A 13030-nucleotide genomic window follows, 5' to 3' on the forward strand; every position below is an offset into this window, starting at 1 on the left:
ACTTGTCGTTTGTTGATTTGTTGATGATAGCCATTCTGACAGGTGTGAGATGGTATCGCATTGTCGTTTTGATTTGCATCTCTCGGATAATTAGTGACTTTGAGCATGTTTTCATGTGTCTCTTGGTCTTCCTTCTGTCTTCTTTCGAAAAGATTCTATTTAGGTCCGTTGCCCATTTTTTTATTGGATCATTTATCTTCCTTTTATTAAGTTGTATAAGCTGCCTGTAGATGTTGGAAATTAAACCTTTATCAGTGATACCATTTGCAAATATGTTCTCCCATACAGTGGGGTTTCTTGTTGTTTTGTTGATGGTTTCTTTTGCTGTGCAAAAGCTTTTTATTTTGATGTAGTCCCATTTGTTTATTTTCTCTTTGGCTTCCATTGCCCTAGGGGCAGTATCACTGAAAAAGTTCTTTTGGCATATGTCTGAGATTTTGCTGCCTGAGGATTCCTCTAGTATTTTTATGGTTTCCCGTCTTATATTTAAGTCCTGTATCCATTTTGAGTTTATTTTTGTGTATGGTGTAAGTTGGTGATCTAGTTTCATTTTTTTACATGTATCTGTCCAATTTTCCCAACACCATTTATTGAAGAGACTGTCTTGACTCCATTGTATGCTCATGCCTCCTTTGTCAAATATTAATTGCGCATATTGGTTTGGGTCGATATCTGGATTCTCTATTCTATTCCATTGATCTATATGTCTGTTCTTGTGCCAGTACCAGGCTGTTTTGAGAACAGTGGCTTTGTAATACAGCTTGAAATCTGGTATTGAGATCCCTCCTACTTTATTCTTCTTTCTCAGGATTGCTGTGGCTATTCGGGGTCTTTTTTTATTCCAGATGAATTTTTGGAGAGTTCTTTCTAGGTCTGTGAAATATGCTGTTGGTATTTTAATGGGGAGTGCATTGAATCTATAGATTGCTTTGGGTAGTATGGACATTTTGATGATGTTGATTCTACCAATCCATGAACATGGTATGTTCTTCCATCTGTTTACATCTTCCTCTATCTCTTTTTTCAGTGTCCTGTAGTTTTCCGCGTATAGGTCTTTTACCTCCTTGGTTAGGTTTATTCCTAAGTATCTTAATTTTTTTGGTGCGATGGAAAATGGGATTGCTTTTTTAGTCTCTCTTTCTGTAAGTTCACTGTTGGTGTATAGAAATGCCATAGATTTCTTGGCGTTAATTTTGTATCCTGCTACCTTGCCGAATTCATTTATTAAGTCTGTTAGTTTTTTGATAGAGTCTTTCGGGTTTTTTATGTACAATATCATGTCATCTGCAAATAAGGACAGCTTTACTTCTTCTTTTCCAATTTGGATGCCTTTTATTTCTTCTTCTTGTCTAATTGCAATGGCTAATACTTCCAGTACTATGTCAAACAGGAGTGGTGAGAATGGGCATCCCTGTCTTGTTCCTGTTCTTAGGGGAAATGGTTTTAGTTTTTGCCCATTGAGTATGATGTTAGCTGTGGGTTTATCATATATAGCTTTTATTATGTTGAGGTATGATCCTTCTATTCCCACCTTTTTGAGAGTTTTTATCAAGAAAGGGTGTTGGATTTTGTCAAATGCTTTTTCTGCATCAATTGATATGACTATGTGATTTTTATCTTTCAATTTGTTTATGTGATGTATCACATTTATTGATTTTCGGATATTGTACCATCCTTGCATTCCTGGGATAAACCCTACTTGGTCATGGTGTATGATCTTTCTGATGTACTGCTGGATCCGATTTGCTAGAATTTTGTTGAGGATTTTGGCATCTACATTCATGAGGGATATTGGCCTGTAATTCTCTTTCATTGTGTTGTCTTTATCTGGTTTTGGTATAAGGGTGATTCTGGCTTCATAGAAGGAGCTTGGAAGTGTTCCTTCCTCTTGAATTTTTTGGAATAGTCTGAGGAGGATAGGTTTTAGTTCTTCCTTGAATGTTTGGTAAAACTCTCCTGTGAAGCCGTCTGGCCCCGGGCTTTTGTTTGCCGGAAGCTCTTTGATGACTGCTTCAATTTCTTCCATAGTTACTGGCATATTGAGCTGTTTAGATTCTTCCTGATTGAGTTTTGGAACATTATATTTTTCTAGGAATATGTCCATTTCCTCCAGGTTGTCCAGTTTGTTGGAATAGAGTTGTTCGTAGTATTTTTTAACAACCCTGTGTATTTCGGCAGGATCTGTTGTTATTTCACCTCTTTCATTTCTGATTTTGTTTATTTGGGTCGTCTCTCTTTACTTCTTGGTGAGCCTGGGTAGAGATTCATCAATCTTGTTTATCCTTTCAAAGAACCAGCTCTTGGTTTTGTTGATCTTTTGTATTGTTTCTTTGGTCTCTATGTCGTTTATCTGTGCTCTGATCTTTATTATTTCCTTCCTTCTGCTTACACTGGGCTTTTCTTGTTGCTCTTTTTCTAACTCTTTGAGTTGTTGGGTTAGGTAATTTATTACCCCTGTTTCTTGTTTTTTGCAGTAGGCTTGTAGAGCTATGAACTTCCCTCTCAAGACTGCTTTCGCTGTGTCCCATAGATTTTGGATTGTAGTGTTTTCATTGTCATTTGTTGTCATGATGTTTTTTATTTCTTCTTTGATCTCTCTGGTAACCCAGTCATGGTTTAATAGCATGCTGTTTAGTCTCCATGTGTTTGATTTCTTTGGGTTGTTTTTATTGTAGTTGATTTCCAGTTTTATGCCACTGTGGTCTGAGAAGATGCTTGATATGATTTCTATCTTCTTGAATTTGAAGAGACTTTGCCTATGTCCCAACATATGGTCTATCTTTGAAAATGACCCATGTGGACTTGAGAAGAATGTATATTCTGTGGCTTTGGGGTGAAATGTTCTGAAGATGTCAATTAATTCCATCTGGTCTAGTGAGTCATTTAGGATTGATGTTTCTTTGCTGATGTTTTGTTTAGAGGATTTGTCCAATGGTGATAGTGGGGTATTAAAGTCTCCTACTATGATTGTATTGCTGTCAATCTATCTTTTGATATCCTCCAGGAGTGTTTTTATGTATTTGGGTGCTCCTGTATTGGGTGCATATATGTTTACCAGAGTTATTTCTTCTTGTTGGATTGCTCCCTTTAGTATTATGAAGTGGTCTTCCTTATCTCTTGTTATGTCCTTTACTTTGAGATCTAATTTGTCAGATATAAGTATTGATACCCCAGCTTTTTTTTTCAGTTCCATTTGCCTGGAAAACCTTTTTCCATCCCTTCACCCTCAGTCTGTGTGCGTCTTTTTTTCTGAGGTGGGTTTCTTGTAGACAGCAGATATATGGGTCGTGTTTTCTTATCCAATCCATTACACTATGTCTTTTGATTGGGGCATTTAATCCGTTTACATTTAAAGTTATTATTGATAGGTACTTATTTGTCGCCATTCCTATTCTTTACACCTGTGTTCCTTCTTCGCTTCCTATTTTTTTTTTTTTTTTACAGCAGACCCTTTAGCATTTCTTGCATTGCTGGTTTGGTGGTAATAAATTCCCTTAGTCCTTTTTTGTCTGTGAAGCTCCTGATTTCACCTTCAATTTTGATTGACAGCCTTGCTGGGTACAGTATTCTTGGATTCAGACCCTTCCTTTGCATGACTTTGTATATTTCATTCCATTCCCTTCTGGCCTGATGAGTTTCTGTTGAGAAATCAGTTGCTAGTCTGATGGGGGTTCCTTTGTATGTAACTTTCTGTCTCTCTCTGGCTGCTTTTAAGATTCTTACTTTGTCGTTGGTGTTTGCCAATTTAATTATAATGTGCCTTGGCGTCGGTCTTTTGGGGTTCATTTTGCTTGGGACTCTGTGAGCTTCTTGGATTTGTGTGGGTTTTTTCTTCTCTATATCAGGGAAATTTTCTGTCATTATTTCTTCAAACAGGTTTTCTATTCCTTGCTCAGCTTCCTTTCCTTCTGGAACCCCTATTATGCGGATGTTGTTTTGTTTCGTGTTGTCCCAAAGTTCCCTTAGGCTCTCCTCCTGCCTTTTAATTTTTTTTTCTAGAAGTTGCTCTACTTGGGTATTTTTTTCCATCTTGTCTTCTAGCTCACTGATGCGGTCCTCTGCTTCTTCTAGTCTACTCTTGATGCTTTCTATTGAGTTCTTTACAGCAGCGATGTCATTTTTCATTTCTTCTTGGTTCTTCTTCATTTCCTCTTGGTTCTTGCTCATATTGTCGAATTTGTCTTCCATTCTTTTCAGCCACCTTATGACCATTTCTCTGAATTCTTTTTCTGGAAGGTTGCTTGCTTCCATTTCGTTTACTTCCTTTTCTGGTGATGCCTGCTTTTCTTTCATATGCGGGCTGTGTCTTTGTCTCCCCATGGTCTCTCTTCTCTGGGTGTCTGGTTATATAGTTCTCTCTCTCCTGCGTCGATTTAAAGGCACAAAATACAGCACTACCAGGTACAACACACAAGGCACTGAACAGAAATTTATTCACGATATTAATAACCTCCAATAAAGGTGACCACCAGAGAAAGGCAAATTAGGGGATAGTAGAGAAAGAAGAAGAGGAAAAAGAAAGAAAGAAGAAGAAAAAAAAAGGGGGTGTCAAAATGAAATTGGGAAAAGGAAAAAAAAGAAGAAAAAAAAGTAAGAGAGACAAGAAAGAGACTAAGAGAGAAAGGGAAACAGACTATATATATTGGGGATAAAACTCCAATAGAACAATCACTTATCCCAGCAAATGCCAGCAACAAGTACCTGGGGATTAATACAAACTACAACACCAACTAATATTGAGTGAGGCAAGGGAAAACAGAAGCACTAAACAAACAAAAAAATAAACAAAAGAAGAATAAGCAAAACAATCTCACAAAAAAGCATAAAAATTCGATATAATCTACATTCAAATGAACAACAACAAAAGGACAGAGAGAAAAACAATTTTTTGGATAGTTAAGACAGCGAAGAGAGAGGTGTGTATGGACTTGGAGCAGGGGATTGGAGATTAGATATATAAGTAGGGTGAAATTTTTAAAGGGGGTAAACAGAAAGAATAGGGAAAATCTAAAGCAGGAAAGGGGTAAGATAAACAGGACACTGAAAAGGGAAAAGTGAGGAAGAGAGTGATGGCATAAAGGTAGATTTGAGATAGAGTAAAATGATGCTAAAGGAAAGATAAAAATAGAATGTAGAACATTAATCCCAAAACAAAATGAAGAGAAAATAAAATGACACTTAAAAAAAGAAAAAAAAAAGATAAAATAGCAGTAGTAATAATACGGATTGAAAATAAAAATGTAATAATTAAAAAGGTAAAATCAAGTGAGAAAAAAAATTAGTTTCTTGAGTAAAAGATGCAAAAAATGAAAATAAAAAAATAAAAAATAAAAATAAAATGTGGAGTAGTGAAGGTCATTCACTTCCTCTGTTGTTCTGTTTGGCACGCCTGTTTCTCAGTCCGGACAGTATTGCAGTTCCCTGCGTTCCACTGCTCTTCAGTGATGTAAACCAGTCCTGATTTTAAGCAGGCGGTGTGTCTTAATTCGTATTCCTTTATTTTTGATTACACAAGAGTCAATTTGTGATTCAGCCCCTGGGTGGCAGTGTTTCTGGATTGACTTCCGGGTTTATCTATGGCCTCTCTAGGGAGTGTTAGAGCCTTCTTTCCCCCGTTTGTGGGAGTGGGCTGCCTCAGAGCTGGCTCTCCGATGGTCACTCCCCGCTCCGATCCCCAGGTTCCAGAAAAACAACTTTCCCCTGCAGTCTCCCAGGGTGTCCCCAACTGGGTGAACCTATGAATTGGGCTTAGTAATCAGAAGCAAGAATTTCAAGAGGAAAAAGCCCAAGTGTGCGCACTCCGTGGCTGCGCGTAAGTCTAGCACACCCCTGAAATTCTTAGGGTGTCCCTGCACTTCAGATCAAAATGGGTTGCTTTTTAGAGAGCCCTTCTGTTAGCAGCTCTGAGGACCCCCTTCCACATTCACAGATCACGCCAGCCCTAGCAGCCACCGATTTTTCTAGGCACAGACTTCCCTGGTCCTCCAGCTCCCGCAAAACGCGCGTTCCTCTCTCGCGCTGGGACCAGAGACCTCACCTTATCCTAGGCGAAATCTGACCTTTCCATGGTGGAGTGTAGAGCTCCTCTGAACCCGTGTGTTTGCGCCAATTGGGGAGCGTTGTTCTGGGGCTCGCAGCTGTTCCGTGGGTGCCGCAGTTGTGGATTCTCAGGCTTCCGATAAGCTCCACTTTCCGGTTCCAGATGGCGCAGACTCCGCGTCCAAGCCCGCAGCTCCGGGAGGGGACCCAGCCGCAGTGGGAGCTGCCAGGTCAGGGGAACCCCATCTAGCAGTCTCCCACCTTCTTCTGGAGTTCAGCTGTCCCCCAACTTGCCAACAAACACTCCTAGTGCGATCCTCAGCTGTTCTTTCTTTCTGCTCCGGGACAAGGCTCGGAATACGTCTGTCTATTCCGCCGCCATTTTTCTCCCTGTCCATTTACATTTAAAGTTATTATTGATAGGTACTTATTTGTTGCCATTTTTATTCTTTACCCCTGTGTTTCTTCTTCGCTTCCTATTTCTTTTTTTTTACAACAGACCCTTTAGCATTTCTTGCATTGCTGGTTTGGTGGTAATAAATTCCCTTAGTCCTTTTTTGTCTGTGAAGCTCCTGATTTCACCTTCAATTTTGATTGATAGCCTTGCTGGGTACAGTATTCTTAGGTTCAGTCCCTTCCTTTGCATGTCTTTGTATATTTCATTCCATTCCTTTCTGGCCTGATGAGTTTCTGTTGAGAAATCAGTTGCTAGTTTGATGGGGGTTCCTTTGTAGGTAACTTTCTGTCTCTTTCTTGCCGCTTTTAAGATTCTTACTTTGTTGTTGGTGTTTGCCAATTTAATTATAATGTGCTTTGTCGTCGGTCTTTTGGGGTTCATTTTGCTTGGGACTCTGTGAGCTTCTTGGATTTGTGTGGGTTTTTTCTTCCCTATATCAAAGAAGTTTTCTGTCATTATTTCTTCAAACAGGTTTTCTATTCCTTGCTCGGCTTCTTTTCCTTCTGGAACCCCTGTTATGCGGATGTTGTTTTCTTTCGTGTTGTCCCAAAGTTCGCTTAGGCTCTCCTCCTGCCTTTTAATTTTTTTTCTAGAAGTTGCTCTACTTGGGTATTTTTTTCCATCTTGTCTTCCAACTCACTGATGTGGTCCTCTGCTTCTTGTAGTCTACTCCTGATGCTTTCTATTGAGTTCTTTACAGCAGCGATGTCATTTTTCATTTCTTCTTGGTTCTTCTTCATTTCCTCTTGGTTCTTGCTCATATTGTCGAATTTGTCTTCCATTCTTTTCAGCCGCCTTATGACCATTTCTCTGAATTCTTTCTCTGGAAGGTTGCTTGTCTCCATTTCATTTACTTCCTTTTCTGGTGATGCCTGCTTTTCTTTCATAAGCGGGCTGTTTCTTTGTATCCCCGTGGTCTCTCTTCTCTGGATGTCTAGTTATGTAGTTCTCTCTCTCCTGCGTTGATTTAAAGGCACAAAATACAGCACTACCAGGTACAACACACAAGGCACTGAACAGAAATGTATTCACGATATTAATAACCTCCAATAAAGGTGACCACCAGAGAAAGGCAAATTAGGGGATAGGAGAGAAAGAAGAAGAGGAAAAAGAAAGAAATGAAAAAAAAGGAGTGTCAAAATGAAATTGGGAATAGGAAAACAAAAAGAAGAGAGACAAGGAACAGACTAAGAGAGAAAGGGGAACAAACTATATATATGGTGATAAAACTCTGATAGAACAATCACTAATCCCAGCAAATGCCAGCAACAAGTACCTGGGGATTAATACAAACTACAACACCAACTAATATTGAGTGAGGCAAGGGAAAACAGAAGCACAAAACAAACAAAAAATAAAGAAACAAAAGAATAAGCAAAACAATCTCACAAAAAAGCATAAAAATTCGGTATAATCAACATTCAAGCAAACAACAACAAAAGGACAGAGAGAAAAACAATTTTTTGGATAGTTAAGACAGCGAAGAGAGAGGTGTGTATGGACTTGGAGCAGGGATTGGAGATTAGATATGTGAGTAGGGTGAAATTTTAACAGGGGGTAAACAGAAAGAATAGGGAAAATCTAAAGCAGGAAAGGGGTAAGATAAACAGGACACCAAAAAGGGGAAGGTTAGGAAGAGAGTGATGGCATAAAGGTAGAGTTGAGATAGAGTTAAACAATGCTAAAGGAAAGATGACAATAGAATGTAGAACACTAATCCCAAAGTAAAACAAAGAGAAAATAAAATGACACTTTAAAAAAAAAGATAAAATATCAGTAGTAATAATACGGATTGAAAATAAAAATGTAATAATTAAAAAGGTAAAATCAAGTGAGGAAAAAAGAAAAAAAATTAGTTTCTTGAGTAAAAGATGCAAAAAATGAAAATACAAAAAATAAAAAATAAAAATAAAATGTGGAGTAGTGAAGGTCATTCACTTCCTCTGTTGTTCTGTTTGGCACGCCTATTTCTCATTCTGGACAGTATTGCAGTTCCCTGCGTTCCACTGCTCTTCAGTGTTGTAAGCCAGTCCTGATTTTAAGCAGGTGGTGTGTCTTAATTTCTTGTATTCCTGTATTTTTGATTACACAAGAGTCAATTTGTGATTCAGCCCCTGGGTGGCAGAGTTTCTGGATTGACTTCCGGGTCTATATATGGCCTCTCTAGGCAGTGATAGAGCCTTCTTTCCCTGTGGCACTCACTACCGGTTTGTGGGAGTGGGCTGCCTCAGAGCTGGCTCTCCGAAGGTCACTCCCCGCTCCGATCCCCAGGTTTCAGAAAAACAACTTTCCCCTGCAGTCTCCTAGGGTGTCCCCAACTGGGTGATCCTATGTATTGGGCTTAGTAATCAGAAGCAAGGATTTGAAGAGGAAAAAGCCCAAGTGTGCGAACAATGGGTTTGCGCCCAAGTCTAAGCAGCCAGCACACCTTTGAAATTCTTAGGGTGTCCCTGCACATCAGATCAAAATGGGTTGCTTTTTAGAGATCCCTTCTGTTAGCAGCTCTGAGGACCCCCTTCCACATTTACGGATCACACCAGCCCCAACAGCCACTGATTTTTCTAGGCACAGACTTCCCTGGTCCTCCAGCTCCCGCAAAACGCGCGTTCCTCTCTCCTGCCAAGACCAGAGACCTCACCTTATCCCAGGCAAAATCTGACCTTTCCGTGGTGGAGTGTAGAGCTCCTCTGAATCCGTGTGTTTGCGCCAATTGGGGAGCGTTGTTCTGGGGCTCGCAGCTGTTCCGTGGGTGCTGCAGTTGTGGATTCTCAGGCTTCCGATAAACTCCACTTTCCGGTTGAAGATGGTGCAAACTCCTCGTCGGAGCCGTAGCTCCGGGAGGGGACCCAGCCGCAGTGGGGACTGCCAGGTTAGGGGAACCCCGTCTAGCAGTCCCCCACCTTCTTCTGGAGTTCAGCTGTCCCTTAACTTGCCAAGAAACACTCCTCGTGTGACCCTCAGCTGTTCTTTCTTTCTACTCCGGGACAAGGCTCGGAACACGTCTGTCTATTCCGCTGCCATTTTTCCTCCCATTTGCTCATCTTTAAAATGAGGATATTATCTCCCTTAGGAGGTTGTTGTGATACTTAAATGGGGTAACAGATATAAAGATATTTTTTAAATATAAAATAATTTTATAAATATATGGAAGTAGTACCAACTTCCTGTTCCAAGCCACAGTAAAAAAAAGAAAAAGATGGTTACCTTGATGTTGGGAAGGAACCCTAATTCTGGGATTCAGTAGGACTGCCTGTGAACTCTGAGATGTTAAGCAAGGCATTTCTTCTCCTTGGGCATCAGTTTTCTTATCTATCAGATTTGATATCAGGCTAAGTGAACTCTAAAAGTTCTTCCAGTTCTAAAGTTCCTAATTGTACTTCCTTTCACTGTCACTCTATTATATACTTACTAGAGGCCCAGTGCACAAATTCGTGCATGGGTGGGGTCCCTCAGCCTGGCCGGTAATCAAGGCCAATGGGGGGCCAGCCGGCCAGGGGGAGGGACCCCGGGCGGTTGGCTGGCTGGCCCCCCTGATAGGGGCCTATGGTGGGCTGACCAGCTGCGGGGAGGGGCCAGGGGGAGGGCCCATGGACGTTTGGCCAGTGGCCCTGTCCCCGATCAGGGTGGGGGGAGCAATCAGGGGCGGGGCTGGCCAGGGGAAGGGGCCACAGGAGGTTGGGGGGGGGTGATCAGGGCCCAGATCGCAGTTGGCCACCACTGTGTGCATCATAGTGACTGGTTGTTCTGGTTGTTCCACTGTTTGGTTGCTGGGCTTTTATATATATAGACTAGAGTCCCAGTGCACAAAATCATGCATGGGTGGGGTCCCTAGGCCTAGCCTGCAATCAAGCTCCAGTCCTGCCCTGCTGCCACCCACCCCAGTTCCCCGTGATTCCCCGTTGGCCATCCAGCGATCAGAGCCTGCAGGCCAGTGGGAGAGACCAAGAGGTCTTCCTTCTGCCTGCTTGCCAGTCCCCAGTCCCGCCCCGCCGCCACCCACCCTGGTTCCCCATGGTTCCCCATTGGCCATCCAGTGATCAGAGCCTGTGGGCTGGGGGGAGGGACTGAGAGGTGGTCAATACACCTCATAGCGACTGGTTGATCAGTCATTCTGGTCGTTACGCCATTATGGCACTGGCCTTTTATTATATAGGATGATATAAGTAACAAAATCGAAGGGAAAATATTTGTGCTCAAAATAAAGTGCCATCATAGAATTCTCCTTGTGAGTTAACTCATAAGTCCCAAAGTGAGAATGAAGGGGCCTCGATTAGCACCTCTTTCCTTCTGAGAACTAGGCCTTCCTATTAATTATTTCTATTAAGTTATATTTGCTGGTCAGGTAACAATCTGAGAAGTTTCTGCTGTTCCTGTGACAGCAGAGAAATAGTTTAGATAGTAATCTTCTTGGCATTAATCCAAATACCTTTCACAAAATGATATCTTATATAGGAGGTAGGTTTGAGCATTAAGGAATTTCCTTACATACCTACATTCATGGATTATTCCCTTCCAACATATATTTGCTGCAGTTATATATAAACATGTTACAAGAACCTGTTATGCTTATTTTGAATAGTAGTTTATATTTTCATTTAATAAAAATTTTATTGACTGTCTTCTATATGCCAGATATTATGCTAGATACTTGAATTATCTCTAATTTTCACATAACATAAATGTCAGATGTAGGTCTCCCTGCTGGGGATGGAAATACATATATAGGGATAAGGAAACTGTTTACATTCTCACAATGACCTCTAGTTTTAGGTGCTTACTTTTTACTGACTTTCTACCAAATTTGTTCATTTTTCAGTTTAAAATAGGAAGATAGTTTATTATCTTGCCATGCTGCACATGCTCTCTCTCTATTCCACAGAGTATCCATCCAGGTGTGACAACTGGCCTCTTCTTCAATGTACACATATATTATATTCAGTTGAGGTATTTGTGTATGAGGTAGATTTTAATGAAAGGGACAGATCTTTTTGCAGCATCACAAATAACTTCAGATTAACACTGAATAAATCATACCACCTGGGATTTTTTTCTTTGGACAGTTCACCTCACATAGAGGAAGAGTTTCTCATTGATTACTCTCTTATCTTTTCCCAATCTCTCAGATTTCCACCTATACCCCAATTTTACTTCTGATTCAATTATGTACTACATTTTAGTACTTATTCCTTAAGTGAGCCTGGGGCTTGTCTTTGCATGCCCAGACTCATCTATGTATGTGCTCAGTAGAAGAAAAAAACAGGCCTACCACTCTCAGAAGCTACCCTCCTTACAAGGTAGTAGTGATTATAAACAGTAATTTTTTTTCCTAATATCAAATAACACTGTAAGGGTTGATAATATCCTTATTTTATAGATGTGTAAACAAGCCCAAAGAATTAAATGAGTTGTTCAGGATTATTCATTTAATAAGTAACAAAGTCAGATTTTGCATCTAGGTCCATTTAAATCCAAATCTTGTGTACTTTCTACCAAGTGAGAAATGATAAAAAAAAAAAAAAAAAAAAAAAGGAAAAGATGTACTTTAAGATTCTCTGAGCTTGAAAATAGGAAAGTTGCTTTGAAAATTCATAACATTTGAATTCATATGGAATGGGGACACGTAGCTTTTACTATTATAGCCTGAAGATGCTGTTTAAAAAGTTAGGGAAACATAATAAGTGAAAAGTTTCAGTAATTTAAAAAATCCTGCCCAGTATCAGATAAGTAGGACAATTATTATAATTAATTAAACTTTATCTCTTAAAAAATTTTATCTTTTAAAATCCATTTAACTGAATAAATATTTTAATTCTCTCTAACTTTATCATTGTATTTTTAATAGTTTTTGTAATACCTATTCTTTTTTATTACAGAGACAATTAAAGGCAGATGCTAAAAAAGCTATTGGAAGGCTTCAACTACGCACACTGAAACAAGGGGACAAGGTACACTTGTGACTTAAAAATGTCTTTTGTTTTAAAGCAATGCTTAGCAAGCCATTGTTAAAGCTAAATGTTCTTCCAAAGTAGTATTTTCATTGGAATTTATAAATCTTATTAACTTTTAAAAATTTATTCAATGTTGAAGATAGGCTGAATAATGACCCCCAAAGCTATCTAGGTTCTAGTCCCTGAACTTGTAAATGTTACTTTATATGGCAAAAAGGACTTTGCAGGTGTGATTAAATTAAGGAAGGATCTTGAGATGGGAAGATTATCCTGAATTATCCAGGTGAATCCTAAATATAATCACAGTATCATTGTTAGAAAGAGGAAGGGGCAGATTTGACTACAGTACATGGAAACAAGAGGTTGGGTGACACAAGAAAGGGGCCATGAGTTAAGGAATGCAGACACCCTCTAGACTAGAATCTGGAAAAGGTAAAGAAAGGGATTTACCCCTGAAGTCTTCAGAAGTAGCACAGCACTGCCAACACCTTGATTTTTTAAATTATGATTTCCAAGACAATAAGAAAATAAATTTATTTTAAACCATAAAGTAATAGTAAATTGTTTTAGCAACAATAGAAAACTA

At 39.7% G+C, this 13030-nt stretch overlaps 1 protein-coding gene across 2 annotated transcripts in view; it reads left to right on the forward strand.

Annotated features, from left to right (window-relative positions):
* The window catches only part of RNF128 (ring finger protein 128), a gene marked incomplete at its 5' end in the record, with an annotated part of 144850 nt that overhangs the window by 108254 nt on the left and 23566 nt on the right, over positions 1-13030 (forward strand). For both annotated transcript variants that reach the window (XM_080652932.1, XM_080652933.1), the window contains one exon: positions 12370-12441. In XM_080652932.1, the coding sequence (XP_080509058.1) occupies positions 12370-12441 (72 nt within the window). The remainder of the gene's footprint in view (positions 1-12369; positions 12442-13030) is intronic.

The sequence above is a fragment of the Plecotus auritus genome (genome assembly GCF_963455305.1).
Source record: "Plecotus auritus genome assembly, chromosome: X".
In the NCBI taxonomy this organism is placed as follows: Eukaryota; Metazoa; Chordata; class Mammalia; order Chiroptera; family Vespertilionidae; genus Plecotus; species Plecotus auritus.